Source organism: Hirundo rustica, chromosome 13 (assembly GCF_015227805.2).
Source record: "Hirundo rustica isolate bHirRus1 chromosome 13, bHirRus1.pri.v3, whole genome shotgun sequence".
Classification (NCBI taxonomy): domain Eukaryota; kingdom Metazoa; phylum Chordata; class Aves; order Passeriformes; family Hirundinidae; genus Hirundo; species Hirundo rustica.
The window spans coordinates 18,993,814-19,008,894 of NC_053462.1; the positions used below are offsets into that span (position 1 = coordinate 18,993,814).

Here is a 15,081-nt window from a genome sequence, read left to right on the forward strand (position 1 = left end):
GTCTATCAGTTCGACACCATTCCCCCTTGTCCTGTCCCTCCATCCCTTGTGAGGAGTCAGTAATTTAGCATTTAGGTGTTGGGTTCTGATACTAACTGGTGTGCAAATGAGGGATCCTGGCTTGTTCTCTGCAGCCTGCCCCAGGCAGCTCCCGGTGTGCCGTGGCCAGCAGCCAGCTGTGGCACTCCAGCCTCTCAGGGGTCTCCTACAACCTTCTCCTCCACATGTGTAAAGCTCGTGGCGTTGGATTTGACCTCCAGGTACGAACAGGAAAGATGAGAAAATGCGATCTTGGTTCTGCAGAATTTTTGTTTGTAAATCCTTTTATGATAAAAGCGCTTCTAGCGACGTAAATCATAAATCGTGGAGTTGTTAGGGTTGAAAAAGGCCTTTAAGATCATCCAACCCTCAATCCACGTTCACCATGTCCTTAAGTGCCACATACACCTATTTTTCTTTCAATTTAAGTGTGTGTAAGACTTTTAGGGGTTAACCTCCTTCTTGATAAAAATAATTGTGTAAGGAGATCACGTTTAAGATACTTTTGACCACTTCTTACTGCTTTGAAACCCAAATATTTGCTGTGGAATAGGCTCTGCTGAATTTATTGTATTCTCTACAATAAGTTAGAGCAATAATCTATTTAAACTGAGCAATAATTCCTTACACACAATTCTAAACCAGCCTTTCTTAGTTTGGGTGTGTACTTAGTGTAACACATTTATCAAAATTACCCCTCTTTTAGGAATAAATGAAGCAATTTTGTCTTAATTAACAGGAAAAACAAGGAACAGTTTTTGTATTGTATGAAGACCAGAAGCGACACAGCCTGGGAATGATGTAAGTGTGAACTGTCCCTATCCCAGAGTTACAAACAGCTGGGGACACCCTGGGACACAGATTGGGATGATCCAGGTGTGGACTGTCCCTAACCCAGGGTGACAAGGAGCTGGGGACACTCTGGGACACAGATTGGGATGATCCAGGTGTGAACTGTCCCTAACCCAGGGTGACAAACAGCTGGGGACACTCTGGGACACAGATTGGGATGATCCAGGTGTGAACTGTCCCTAACCCAGGGTGACAAGGAGCTGGGGACACTGTGGGACACAGATTGGAATGATCCAGGTGTGAACTGTCCCTGACCCAGGGTGACAAGGAGCTGGGGACACTGTGGGACACAGATTGGGATGATCCAGGTGTGAACTGCCCCTGACCCAGGGTGACAAGGAGCTGGGGACACCCTGGGACACAGATTGGAATGATCCAGGTGTGAACTGTCCCTAACCCAAGGAGCTGGGGACACTGTGGGACACAGATTGGGATGATCCAGGTGTGAACTGTCCCTATCCCAGAGTTACAAACAGCTGGGGACACTCTGGGACACAGATTGGGATGATCCAGGTGTGGACTGTCCCTAACCCAGGGTGACAAGGAGCTGGGGACACTGTGGGACACAGATTGGGATGATCCAGGTGTGGACTGTCCCTGACCCAGGGTGACAAGGAGCTGGGGACACTGTGGGACACAGATTGGGATGATCCAGGTGTGGACTGTCCCTGACCCAGGGTGACAAACAGCTGGGGACACCCTGGGACACAGATTGGGATGATCCAGGTGTGGACTGTCCCTAACCCAAACAGCTGGGGACACCCTGGGACACAGATTGGGATGATCCAGGTGTGGACTGTCCCTAACCCAGGGTGACAAGGAGCTCTGGGTGTGCAGGGAGCGGCGCTGGCGCAGCTCTGCCAAAGGCCAGCGAGGGAATGAGCAGCCTGAACAGCTGACTGGCACCTCCTGCTCACACGTGGGCCCTGACCTCTCCCCAGGCTGGCCTTTGGGAGAGTTTCAGGTTGGTTTTAAGCATTTCAGTCATAAAAGAAGGGCAGGAATGTGCTGAGCCCCAGGGCTGGCGGCACTCCAGGCTCAGGAGCCGCTGGAATTGGCTTCAGGAGAGCTGCATTCCCTGTCAGGAACAATCTCTCCCGTGGATTAGCACAGGCTTACTCTTACAGGCAGCATTATTAAAAACCTGACTTCCACCAGGCAAAGGAGGGTGAAGTTTAATGCCTTTTTATATTGTTCTTGCCCAAGTTTCCTGCCAAAATAGGGTGTAATAAGTGAGGAGCTGGAGCGTTGTGCTCTCAGCCTGTTCTGTATTCCTTTGGTGCTGCAGCTATTTCATTAATGACCTGGATAACAAAACAGCTTCCTCAAGTGCTGGATGTGCCTGCAAGTGTTCTGGAGGGCAGGAATAGAATTCAAAATGATCTCCACAAATTGAAGGGACAATACGAGAAACAGAATTAGGTTTGGTCGGAACCAGGTGGAAGAAATTACATTTAGAGAGCAGTAATGAACATGAGGAACAAGGAGGTTTTGGGAGCAGGATCTGTGACTCAAAGGATGTCATGATCCTTTGGAAAAAGGTTAACAGTGTATCCTGGGGGATCTTGGAAGAAATCCTGCTGTTCTGTGAGAGGGAGGCAATGAAAATGTTTAGAGCTCTGGAGAGCATGACTGACATGGAAAGAGTAAGAGAGGAGAGGGAGGGCGGAAATGGGATCTGCTAACCACCTCCCAGCACAGAAAAGGCCTCTGCAGGAAGGAAAAATTGAAATTTTTGGTCGTAGGACAAGAAGAATTAAACTCAACTTGCAGCAAAGAGGATTCCTGTTGTCTGCCATCACATCTTGAGTGCAATTTCATAGCCTTAATTGGGAAATATTTTTGAGATTGTAGAAGTTGGAGCTTATAAAGTAACTGAAATACCTGAAAGATCCCTGAGAATCACCCATTTTATTCCATTAGAGATCTGTGGTCGATTCCAGTAAATGAGGCACATTTATCCTCAGTGTAATTCCCTGTTCCATAAGGTGTGGAGGGTCTGTATGGACCACTGGGAAACCAAAGCCTCAAAAGCTGCAACCATCTAAGAAATGTTGATCCTGCTGAAATTTCTTTCCCAATTTCAGGCTGAAGCAACAGTTTTTCCCAACTAATGTGAGTGTTTCAAGTGTTCTGCTGCCTCAGCCCTACCTCAGCAGTCACCTTTTACTTGGAGTAGCTGAAACCTCTCTGCTTACTTCTGCTAAGTTGATTAATAAAAATTATTTATTACACAAATCCTTTCCGTTGACAAGTTAAAATGGAGCCTCATCTTTCATATCTCCCTGAAGATTTTCACCTTGCGAGATTGAAAATCCTCATTAAATTCCAGCACCAGGCAGGCACAAATGAGAGGGCGATTGTTTTTAAGCATGTGAAGGGAATCATTGGTAAACTCATTTGTTTGGATATCATTAACAGAACAATTGGAGAGGATCTCCAGGGGGTCCTCCTGACCTTTGCTCGCAATCTCTTCATCATCCATCAAGAAATATCAGCACCTAATATGCAAGGCGAGACCAATTTTAAGGTGAGGTGTTAATTAACTAACGATCCTGGTTAATTTCGGTACAAGGCCTGCAAATACCTCATGCTGGATCATAAACAAGTGCTAAACCATTCCTTTTTTATCGCTGGCTGTGTGTGGTTTACAGTGTCTGGGTCAGCGTAGTCGGTCTCCCACGGAACCCGTTAGTTAAATTTAAGTTTGAAACTTTTTCTTTGAAAAGAGACATCCTTGAGCGTGAAATTATTTGTAATCTAAATGCTCCTGAGTGTCCTTTGGAAGAGCAAAGGAGCTGTTGGCACTGCCTCACACAGTTCTGTCACAATTGCCTGCTTTATTTTAAAGGGACGCCATCAAGGTAAGAATCTTGAATTAGAAACAAATTTCTCGGTTGATAATAACTGCTTTGGATTATTAACACTGATTTCTTTTAAGCAGGCAGCCACTGCTGCATTCGTTCCCATCTCTCACCCCACCATCCATTTCCCACGTGGATTCCGTTCCCAGTTTTCTCTGCTCTGTGAATTTGCCCATCCCAGGGTGGAGAGGGGGAGGACAGAGCCCAGGGGCCGCTCGTCCTGGGGAGGTTCCCCCACCTCGCTGCCAGGGGAGCCAGGAAAGCAATCATGGATCCAGCCCCTCCTTACAAAGCTGCTTTTTGAGTCCAGAGAATTGCTCAGCTTCCCACGGGGACTTCTTTTGCTGAGCTGCAGCACCTTTGACTTTATAAAAACTTTCCACGATCCTGGCTGCGTGCATTTGGTGAAAGGCGAAGGGGAGCGCTGTGTTAGATTTGTATCTTCAGTCATGTCACATATTTTATAGCAGATTCTTCCCACCCTGACTTGATTTTCAAGTGGAGTGTGAAATGACAGATTTTGGGGAAGACGTAATTGAATTTCAACATGTTACAGAATAAACAGCAACAACAACAAAAATCCCGTTTTTCAATGTGCGGGAATGACAAGCAGCCACTGAAGAAAAAATATAAGAGAGAACTTTTTCTTCATTGTGAGTGAACATATGTGAAATAAAACACCTGTTAGTTAATTAGGAGTACAAAATTGTATTTTTATTTACCTGGGATTTGTACATATTTACTAATAATTCCCCCAAGTGTCCCCAAAGTAATATTAAATTTAATTGGTGCATTCTGTCCCGTGTAACCCTGTTACCTGTTCAAGGCAGGCACTGCCAGCTGTGCACCCTGGCTGCTGGATTCCATTATAATGCCCATTAAATAACTTGTATTCCTGGAATCTGTTACAGATGGCAATTCGAGATATTGAAGCAATTCTAGGAGTTACAGCAGAAAACAAACTGAGATTGGAAGAAGAGCAACCTTGGGAAGCAGATGCTCGGAAAGAATAGTTAACAGAAAATGTTCGAGTGCCTCATTCCTTATGCTTCTGGAAATGCTTCCTCATCTGTAAGAACAGGTTTGGTTTTCCTTCTGAGTCGCTGTGTGAAGTAACATTAACTGAGACAGAAAATCTCTGTGATTGCTGGCTGTGGCATTGGGAACATCCCACCTTTCTCACTGAAAAGCACAGGAGCATCCTAATGCTCCTCGTGTCCCTGTTGTCATTCCTGAAGTTCAGCGTGTGGGTTAAAAATCTCATTAATGGGGTCATGCTGCCTTTGTCACTGACTCAGAGCAGGAGCAGATCCACTGAAAAGAGCCCTGAGAGCCCAAATTCCCTTTCCAACAGGCTGAAATACTGAGCACTGAAAGGCTTCTGGCAGGAAAGGAGGTCCAGGGTTCGACCTGCCAGAGAGGCCACCGGGATGAGCAGAGGGATGGAGCAGCTCTGCTGGGAGGAGAGGCTGGGAGAGCTGGGATTGTTCACCTGGAGAGGAGAAGCTTTGGGGTGACCTCATGGTGGCCCTCAAGGGGCTGCAGGAAAGATGGAGAGAAACAGAAGGAGCTGGAGTGCCAGGACAAGGGGGAATGGCTTCAAATGAAGCAGATTGGGGTTAGTTGAGGTGTTAGGAAGGAATTGTTCCCTGTGAGGGTGGGCAGGCCCTGGCACAGGGTGCCCAGAGCAGCTGTGGCTGCTCCTGGATCCCTGGAATGTCCCAGGCCAGGCTGGACAGGGCTTAGAGCAGCCTGGGACAGTGGGAGGTGTCCCTGCCATGGCAGGGGTGCGATGAGATGAGATTTAAGGTCACTCCCAAACTACCCCATGGTTCTTTTGCCATAAAAGCCTTAATTTAAACCCCACTTTATCAGTAATTCCAGCAATCCACATTCCTCTACAGAACCATCTCTATTGTTACGCTGCTTTTTCCGTTATCTAAAGACTTTAGCAGCAGTCCTTCTATGGTCATTTTCAAATTATCAAAAAGATCAGTAGTAGCACTGTTTTATCAATAGAATTCTATTTGCACTATGATTCCCAGAATTCCATGACTTTTGCAGGTCTGTCCATGTGCATTTTGGATACTGGTGACCCTTTTGGTCACAACTGCTGTGCAGCGTTGTCAAAGGACAACATTATATTTGTAAAACTTCCTTTCTCCATCAAATCTTTAATATCCCAACAGACAACACATTCCACATTTTGCTATGGAAGAGCTGATCTCATTGAATGGCGACTGTTATCCTAGGAATGGCAAGTATCCTCGGGATTACTTCCCAAAAAGCTCAGGAAAACCAGTTTTAACACAAATACTCAATGAGACCAAGCAGTTGCACGAGATCAGCACCCAGTTTTTCTGATAGCAAATCTTTAATCCCTCAGCATGAGAAATTATTTTTGGTGGAGCTTTTTCCTCTTCTGCTTTGGCCACAGAATTAATTCATTGCAGATGAAAACATTTGCATAAGCGCCCATCCCTGCTTCAAATAAAAATCCACAGGAGTATTTTTAATTCCTGGGTTTATTGCTGTTTTACATCAACGTAGCGCTGGGTTTGGATACCCCAGAGCCCACACAGAGGTGGAATTTATTCCCAAGGTGGAATTTAGCTGCACTTGAGCTGGTTTCCAAAGGGTTAAGGAAAAGGAAGCCTTGATCCAAGCCAGAACAACATAAGGTCTGAGAGGCTCATTAGTTCAACTGGCACTTAATAGACTGCAGTGTCCTAGGAGGAAATGAAACCTGCACTTCCTTCTGCCTTTGTTCTACCCTGACAAAAGAAAACTGTACCTGTTTTTGCAGGAAACAACTGACCTGAAAGTTCCTGTGGTGAGAGAGATTTCTCAGCATGTGCAAAGTGTGAAATGTATTTTGAGGGGGGGTTAAAAAATAAGTTTTTAATTACTACTAACACTTCTGAGCCTTGAGCTGATGGAAGGATTGAAACTGCTTTGCAATCTCTCACATTCAGCTCCCATGCTGCTGGTGCCAAAAATGTGGGGCTTTTAGCAGTGCTGCAGATTTAAGATGAAATTATAATATTGTTAAAAAGTCAGGAATATAATTCTGTTCACGTTACTGGATTATTTATTCATTAAAAGAGTAGTAGAGTTGATGAGCTGTAGATTGAATTTCAGAACGTGAGCTGGATGAGAAGAAAACAGAACAAGTGTGAAGCAAAAGATTAAAAGTGGCCCAAGTGCGGCTTCTCATCAGAAACTGCCCCCAAAAATGCCAGATTTGGGCAAAAACAGCTGCAGGGAGTGGAGGAATGCTCGTGGAGGGAGGTGGGGGACAGCAGGTTTGGCAGCAACTGCAGAGGATGCAGACAATTAAAAGACAGGATTTGTGCTCCCCAGGAGTCAGAGCTGGAAATGGAGGTGTTTGTTTAACTGGCAGTGCTTGGTGCATTTTGTTTCAGCAAGAATTTAGTGTAGCACAGACCACTTCAGGTCATTCTCCTGAAAGAGCTACCTGGAGTTGATGATACTGGAAACTGGGTCTCCTGTCTTGGGTAGTTGGGTTTAAAGCCTTGGATAGAAGGAAAAAAAAAAGCTTTCAGCCCACATTTCCACATTTAGAATGACAACTCTGAGACAGAGCAAAAACCAAATGCAGTTTATCAACAGAGCCACTCCCAGATGTGTTCTGAAATGAAATGTTGCACCCTCCCTCTTTCCTGGAAGATCTCCAGTACCTCGAGATCAGGAGAATTTACCACCTCCCCTCTAGGTTAAGGTAACAAATCCCTGGATTTTTAATGTTCTCCTTAAAAGTTCATATCAAATCCATTTAACAGTGGGATACTGTAGATCTAAGGCACCCCGTTACATTGTACAGATCCTCTGTATTTCATTTTAGACTGCAGATTTTGTTATATTGATGAATAACTCCAATCATTGACAACCTTCATTAATGTAATTAATGAAATACAACTGCATTGTATCACTCTTAAGGTTCAGTGCTTTATTTCAACCCTTCCCCACCATACCAGATTCCAACTTTTCTGTCCTCAGCCACTGTTATCACTACTAAAGAAAGATATTAAAGCTAAACTATATGCTCTATTAATTATAGGGAGGTGAACTTGAAGGGGAAATTTGTTGCTGGTGATGATTAATAATTACTTGTTCTACACACGTGTAGTACAGTAAATAAACAGGGCATATTGTTGGGTAGTAATTGATTAATTAGCATGTTCATACTGGATAGCTCAATGGTCTAAGATTGCTGAGTTTGAGATATTGCTTGCAATTATTGAAAGAAAAAAAATCTGTTTCCATTTCTCAGTTTTCTGAACCTTTCCCCCCTCTCAAACAGAACGAAAAATGGTTCAAAACCTTAGCTTTTACTGAGAAAAATGGAATACAGGCTGTGATTTTGGAACATTTCTTTGAAGGGGTCTGACGCTTGACGATTTTTAGGGAGGTCGGCCAGGCAAACCCAGTGCAGCTGGACACACTCTGCTGAGCACAGGAGAACCTGGGTGCTGCAGGAGCTCCCTCAGCATGTGGGTGCCAACAAAACCTTTCTAAAACCTTTCTAAAAATGTGATTGTCCATTTTTCTGTGATACTCCCACTCCTCCCTCGCTCCGTGCAGGGTTCAGGGTGACCCATCCCCGTGGCACGGGCAGCTCCAGCGCAGCCTTGGTGCGTCTGTCATGGAATCACAGAATCCCTGAGGATGGAAAAGACCTCCAAGGTCATCGAGTCCAGGATGTGCCTGATCCCCACTTTGTCCCCAGCCCAGAGCACCGAGTGCCACGTCCAGGAATCCCTTGGACAATTCCAGGGATGGGGACTCCAAACCTCCCTGGGCAGCTCTTTCCAATGCCTGGCCACCCGTTCCATGGGGAAATTCCTGCTGGTGTCCAGCCTGAGCCTCCCCTGGTGCAGCTTAAGACGATCCCTCTCCTCCTGTCCCTGTTCCCTGGGAGCAGATCCCGACCCCCCTGGCTGTCCCCTCCTGTCAGGAGCTGTGCAGAGCCAGAAATTCCCCCTGAGCCTCCTTTTCTCCAGGCTCAGCCCCTTTCCCAGCTCCCTCAGCCTCTCCTGGGGCTCCAGATCCTTCCTAGCTCCGTTCCCTTCCCCGGACACGCTCCAGCCCCTCAGTGTCCTTCCTGAACCGAGGGGCCAAGACCCGGGGGCAATTCCCTCTCCATTCCCCGGCGATTCCCGCTCCGTTCCTGGGGAAATTTCCTCTCCATTCCCCGGCGACTCCCGCGCCCATTCCCGCTCCATTCCGGGCCGCTGCCCCTCTTCACTCCCGGCCCCTGTCCCTTTACATTTCCGGGCCGCTGTCCCTCTCTATCCCCTCTCCCATTCCCGCCCCGTTGCGGGCCGCTGTCCCCCTCCATCCCCTCTCCATCCCCTCGCCCATTCCCGCCCCGTTGCGGGCCGCTGTCCCTCTCCATCCCCTCCATCCCCTCGCCCATTCCCCCCCCGTTGCGGGCCGCTGTCCCTCTCCATCCCCTCGCCCATTCCCGCCCCGTTGCGGGCCGCTGTCCCTCTCCATCCCCTCTCCATCCCCTCGCCCATTCCCGCCCCGTTGCGGGCCGCTGTCCCTCTCCATCCCCTCGCCCATTCCCGCCCCGTTGCGGGCCGCTGTCCCGCCGGCTCCCCGCTCGGTTCCCGCCCCCGGGCGGCGCAGGCGCGGTGCGGGCGCAGGCGCGGAGCCCCGCGGGATGCGGGCGCTGCTGCGGCGGCTGCACGGAGCGGCCGTGGCGCTGCTGCTGTGGCGGGGCCGGGCTCCGTCCCCGGCCCGTCCCGCCGCCTCCGAGGTGCTGAGCCAGCACCTGCGGCAGCGCCGCCTGCCCCACTGGACCTCGTTCTGCGTCAAGTACAGCGCGGTGCGCAACGACCAGTTCGGCCTCTCGCACTTCAACTGGCCCGTGGACGGCGCCAACTACCTGGTGCTGCGCACCGGCTGCTTCCCCTTCATCAAATACCACTGCTCCCGCGCCGCCCCGCAGGACCTGGCGCTGCAGGACGCCTTCTTCACCGCCCTCAAGGTGCTCAACGCCGGTGAGTGCGGCCCGGGGCGGCGCCGTGAGGGGCAGAGGGCGCCGGGGGCGGCCTGAGGGGCAGCGCTGGAGGGGCCGGGACGGCGGCTCGGACCGGGCAGTTCTGCTCCGAGCCCTTCCGTCTCCTTCTCCTTCTCTTTCCCCTTCTCCCTCTCTTTTTCCTCTTCACCTTCTCCTCTCTTTCTCTCCTGTCCCTTCTCCTCCTTCTTTTCCCCCCTCGCCTTTTCTCCTTACTCCTCTCCCTCTCCTCCCCTCTCCTTCCCTCTCCTTCTCTCCCCCTTTCCCTCTCTCCTCCTCCGGCCGGGCGCAGGAATTCCCGAGCTGTAATTCCCGGGTGGAATTCCCGAGCCGGGCAGGGGCAGAGCCGTGACTGGACGCTGGCGGGGAGGGGTTTCACCGCCTTGGTGTTTCTCTGCCCCTTGTGACAGCCGCGGATCGGACGTTTGGTGTTCCAGCGCCTCGCGCCTTTGGCACGGAGCATTTCCAACTGCAAATCCGGGGTGAACTTGTGTCCTCTAAGCAGTTCTGAAGCGAAACTCTTTCAACTGCTTTGATCCCAATGTGCTGCTGGAATACAAATCCTTACGATAAAAAGGCTTTTTCGGTACCTTATTAATATGAAAGTAGATATAAGTTAAATTTTGAAGTATATTATTTCCAAACTTTGGCTGCAGATTCTATATTTATTTGAATGCCGGCAGTGACAGTGCCGTAACATTTCATAATAATTTATTTTTGTATTTAATTTTTTTAAGTTTCTTTTTCTTTGCAAGTCTTCAGTGACTTTTTCAAAACATGTCTGCTGGTCTTAATTTTCCGGTCTTTCCAGACTGATGTAGTGGGAAAATATAATTACAACGATTGATTTCTTAGTTATATCTTTAAATCCGATTTTCTTTTTCCCTCTGCCCAGTCACACCTTTGTTTTTCACACAACTGCCCGTCACGTTTCGTATTTAAATGATTGGAAAACAGGATTAAAAAGACAATTTATTTCCCTCAGACTCTTCCTTAAGCAGTTACCTTCAAGCATGTAAAATTTGTTGTTTCTGAATTCAGGGCCTAAATCCACCTCTGCTTTTCCCTCTGTAATAAACAGAATATTGTCTGTAATAGATGGATAAATTGGTAGGGCTAAAACGTGTCACTTCAAATATATTCTAAATATTTTTTTTATATGTATAAAGCCTTTTTGCCCATTGCAGTTCTGTTGGAATTGGTCGTTTTGGCTGCTGATCTGATTTTCCTTAGTTGGATTCGCTGCCTATTTTTTTAATTTCTGCTCTGACAGACTCCAATAACTTAGGTGGATGTTCAAGGAGTTTGTGTTTAGTACTTGGACATATAAATACGCGTGTATATATATTTAATCAGTAGAAACCATGTGTACATAGCAACGTTTCACTTCTTTCATGCTGTTATCCTCCAGCTTTCTTTTTCTAATAATTCCTGCACATTGCTGCTTCCTGCCTCGTGTCACAGGAAAGATGTTAAGCCCCGATTGCTGCATTTAAATAAAGACAAAATACTTCTAAGGCAGCTTTTCCAGGAGCAATTTCCCCTCTCGTTTCATTTTGGACTCATCATTGCTCACTCTGAATTTGCAGTTTGGGTTTCCCTGCCTCGCTCTGAGCGTGTAACGTGTTTTTATCTCTCCTTAGGCATCCCAACTTTACTGTATGGAATTGGCTCCTGGTTCTTTGCCCGTGTCACAGAGACTGTTCACACCAGCCATGGCCCCGTCACTGTTTATTTTCTAAATAAAGAAGATGAGGGAGCCATGTACTGAACTGAGTATCTGTCCTCTGGTGGGTTCTGTGCTGCGAATATCTGCTGCCTTTGACTAAAAACAACGGAAAAACTTGGTTTTTACACTGTGTTCTCGTGCTCAGTGTGCTGTTTCAGGAGGCTGCGTGGACCTTTCGGTTGTGAGAGATTGATTTTTTTTGCAGAGGTCTGTGAAGTTGAAGAATTAGAATTGCTGAGGGCGTGTCTGGAAGTCAGGGCCTGGTGCTGCTGGACAAACTCGTGATCATTTAAAGAGATGCATTTATCAACTTAGAGAACCGAATTGTAGCCTTTGGGCAAGGAAACTGAAGGCACTGACATTTTCAGAATGTCCCTGAAAAGATAAAAGCTGCTCAGGTGTAGATGCTGCCTAGGTATTTCAGAAGGAATTAATTGTCACAGGTGTCACTGTGTCCGAATGGCACTGAGTGGTCACGATCACCTGGAGGAGCCTTTGGGGGGAAAAAAAACCTACCCTAAAAGAAGTGCAGAATGGCTGTATCACATTTCTTGAAATGATGTTGAAATAAAATACCCAAAATACATTTGATGCTTGTATTTTTTGCAATTCTCGAGCTCCAGATGTGTGTTGTTATTATTATTAGGATTGCTTTATAGTTAAGTACAAAATCTAAGTGAGGTAGAAGATTCAGTCCCCTGTGCTAACTCACAGATTGCTGGCGTTTTTAATTAATGAGGAGAATGAGAAGAACACTACAAGGATATCTCAGTTTTTGGATGCAGAATAACTTATTTGTCCAGTTGTAACCAAGCACAGCTTCAGGCACAAACAATGACAAAATATCAATTGGAAACCTGGGCCAAAAAAAAAAAAAAAAAGCTTTTGAGGAACTATTTGGAATAGTGGAAATGTGGAATTAATGGAAACAGGAAGACCTGTGCAGGATCTGGTGCTGGTGCTGGGATTTAGTGCCAGCAATTAAAGCTGTCAGTTCCAGACCCCACAGCTGGTGATGGAAGTTGCTCCTTCCAGTCTCCACGAGTCAAAAAATAAATGTAAAAGGGGTAGGGGCTGGTTTGAAGGGTAATCACTTCTCCTCAATCAATTATTGTCAAACTATGACTACAGTATGAGAACAATTTAAATACTTTTTGACTTAATTCCAGATAATAGTAGTGTTTCCCACTTAATGAAGCAACACGTGTGGCTTTTCTGAAAGCAGCACTAAAGCCTTTAATCAGAGAAGTGCTTGCACTGTTACATTTTGGAGAATATTCTTGCCACGAGTTGAATGTCTCCAAGATGAAGAGGTGGCATTATGAGAGCCCTTGTTAATGAGAAAACTTGCAGTTTGCGTTTTTCCTAGAGCCCATTTGCCACTGCAGCTCATAAGTTTAAAGTCAAATAGCGCTCATTCATTCATTGCCACCGAGCTCATCGATACCTGGCTGTAAACGCTTTCGGCTCAACACAAGGTTGATAAAATGGTTTTTAATTACCAGCCCATAAACACAGCTCTGCACTGGGGCTGCAGCTCGTTTGATTTCTGACAATGGGCGCTGCTGACTGTGCTTACCTGTTCCCCAGTAAATGCAGCAGCAGCACGCGGTGCTGGGCAGGGCTCCTCAGAGAACATCCCTGACAAAGTGCCCCATCGATCGCTGCAATCCCGCGCCGCTGGCAGCCTTAAACGGAGCCCTCGTCTCTCGTTCAATGACCTCACTGTGTAACAATTAAGCAGATGTAATATTTTCTTGTATTACATGAAAATCAATGGACCTCTTGCTCCTCGGGAGTTGGTGGTGCTAAAGGATGAACTGGGAGATGTCTGAGGGCAGAGTGCAAATATGGGATGGCTCAGTCCTTTCACTGAGGCTGGGGTGGGAGCTGCTTGTACGGGATAACTTGAGATATTAAATCACGATGAAATCATTTTCAGGTATGAATATAACCCCAGTTGCTTATTTTCAAGCTTGTTTCACCTGACTTTTCGCTCTTGCTTGGCTATAAATACCAGCTTCCTAACATCTTTTTTTTTATCGCTCAGGTTTTGGCCTGAATGCGAGGTACTGAGGGCCAGCAAGATTTGTACCACTCTGCCTCAAAAATTTCTGCAGCCCTCAGGAACAAGTGATCCACAAAAGATGCCCCCTCTGCCTTCGGACAGATTTGATTTGAAATACATTTAGTTCCCCTTGCAAGCCTGGCCTTAATTATCTCTTTGCTGATGTTTAAACGAGGGAGAGATGACGTCCCAGAGCTTTGTTCCACCTCCCTTAACTACTCCAGAGAAACGAAACGCCGAGGATCAGGTGGCTCCTCCTCGTAGCACCTCTTTAAATAATAATGATTATCGGGGGCACCTGAAGCTGGAGGAGCTGCTGCTGTCACCCCCGGGCCGGGTCAGCGGGCTCGGGTGTCCCAGTTAAACTCTGCCGCTGTAAATTAATGGGAAATGCAGCTGCTTTGCTGAAAGATCAATGTCCAATAAAGGCTGCACAATCAAATCCTGTTGCAATGATTGAGGTGCTTAATTGCCTTTCAAAGATAAGGTGGTAATCAACACACCTTCAGCTGATCTTTTTTACCTCTTTGGTTGCACTCCAATGGCAGAGCCAGGGCAGGATCTTTAACTACTTATACTTATAAAATCTTCTGTGTCTTCTGAAAAATGACTTAAGCCACACGATCGATAAATGGTGTGGCTTCAGTTAATTTTTCAGAAGGCTTAATTACTATATTTCACTTTCAGGCCTTTTTGTATGGTTGATAAACGTTTTCACCAGAGACTCTGCAGTGCTAATGAGTTACCCCAAGAAATGCCCTTTTCTGCTGTTGTCTCCTCCAAGTTGTGGTCAAACATTGGTGGGTTGGTTTGTTTTTGTTCCCCTGAAGTTTTGGGGTTGGTGATGCAAACATTGCAGGCTGTCCATTTTATTTAAATATTTTTAGATTTAACAGCACTCTTTACCACCGGTTGATGAACTACTTGCAGGTGGACCCAGCTCAACACAAAGTTCTTAACTTTCTTTTCCCCCCTACTGTAAATTAATTCTGGATTTAAAGACTGGATTGGAACTCCTAAATATTTATGATTAGCACTCTGGTATTATCTGAAAAATCAGGTTTTGTGCTCTTTTCCTGCTCCCCTCTCTTTCCCTGGAGCAATATCCAGAGCTTTTCTCCTGCTGACCTTCCATTGACTTGGGCAGAATTTAAATCTGTCCTCACCTTACCTTGTGTGTGGACCTAAATCTCCTCACAGACCATAATTATAGATCTCCCTGATGTATGTTATTATTATTGAATGAAATTTAGGTGTTTTTTAATAGTTGGATGCCCTTAGGCCTCTGGTTTAGAGCAACTTTTCCTGAAACAAAGGGGATTTTGCTTCATGTATTATTTACTGCGGCCATTTAATTTATATTGGCTTTTGCTGTCACCCCTTAATCATGTTCACTACAGAAAAGTAAGTTAATAATTCTGAGACTTAGCTTGATTTCTTTCCCTATTTCTGGAAATAGAAGTCATGATTTAAATTTTGGGCT

The 15,081-nt window shown here is 46.5% G+C and overlaps 2 protein-coding genes across 6 annotated transcripts in view; both read left to right on the forward strand.

Annotated features, from left to right (window-relative positions):
- The window catches only part of IQCH (IQ motif containing H), a 65,677-nt gene extending 57,701 nt beyond the window's left edge, over positions 1–7,976 (forward strand). For all 5 annotated transcript variants that reach the window (XM_040077094.2, XM_040077092.2, XM_040077096.2 and 2 more), the window contains 4 exons: positions 135–260; positions 779–840; positions 3,313–3,421; positions 4,667–7,976. In XM_040077094.2, coding sequence (XP_039933028.1) covers positions 135–260; positions 779–840; positions 3,313–3,421; positions 4,667–4,768 — 399 coding nt within the window. In that variant the 3' untranslated portion in view covers positions 4,769–7,976. The remainder of the gene's footprint in view (positions 1–134; positions 261–778; positions 841–3,312; positions 3,422–4,666) is intronic.
- Positions 7,977–9,437: 1,461 nt separating this feature from the next.
- On the forward strand, positions 9,438–12,129 carry C13H15orf61 (chromosome 13 C15orf61 homolog). Its single transcript, XM_040077107.1, has 2 exons — positions 9,438–9,784; positions 11,445–12,129. Exons 1-2 carry the CDS (start codon positions 9,445–9,447, stop codon positions 11,570–11,572), a joined length of 468 nt encoding a protein of 155 aa, XP_039933041.1. The 5' UTR covers positions 9,438–9,444; the 3' UTR covers positions 11,573–12,129.
- Positions 12,130–15,081: the final 2,952 nt, after the last annotated feature.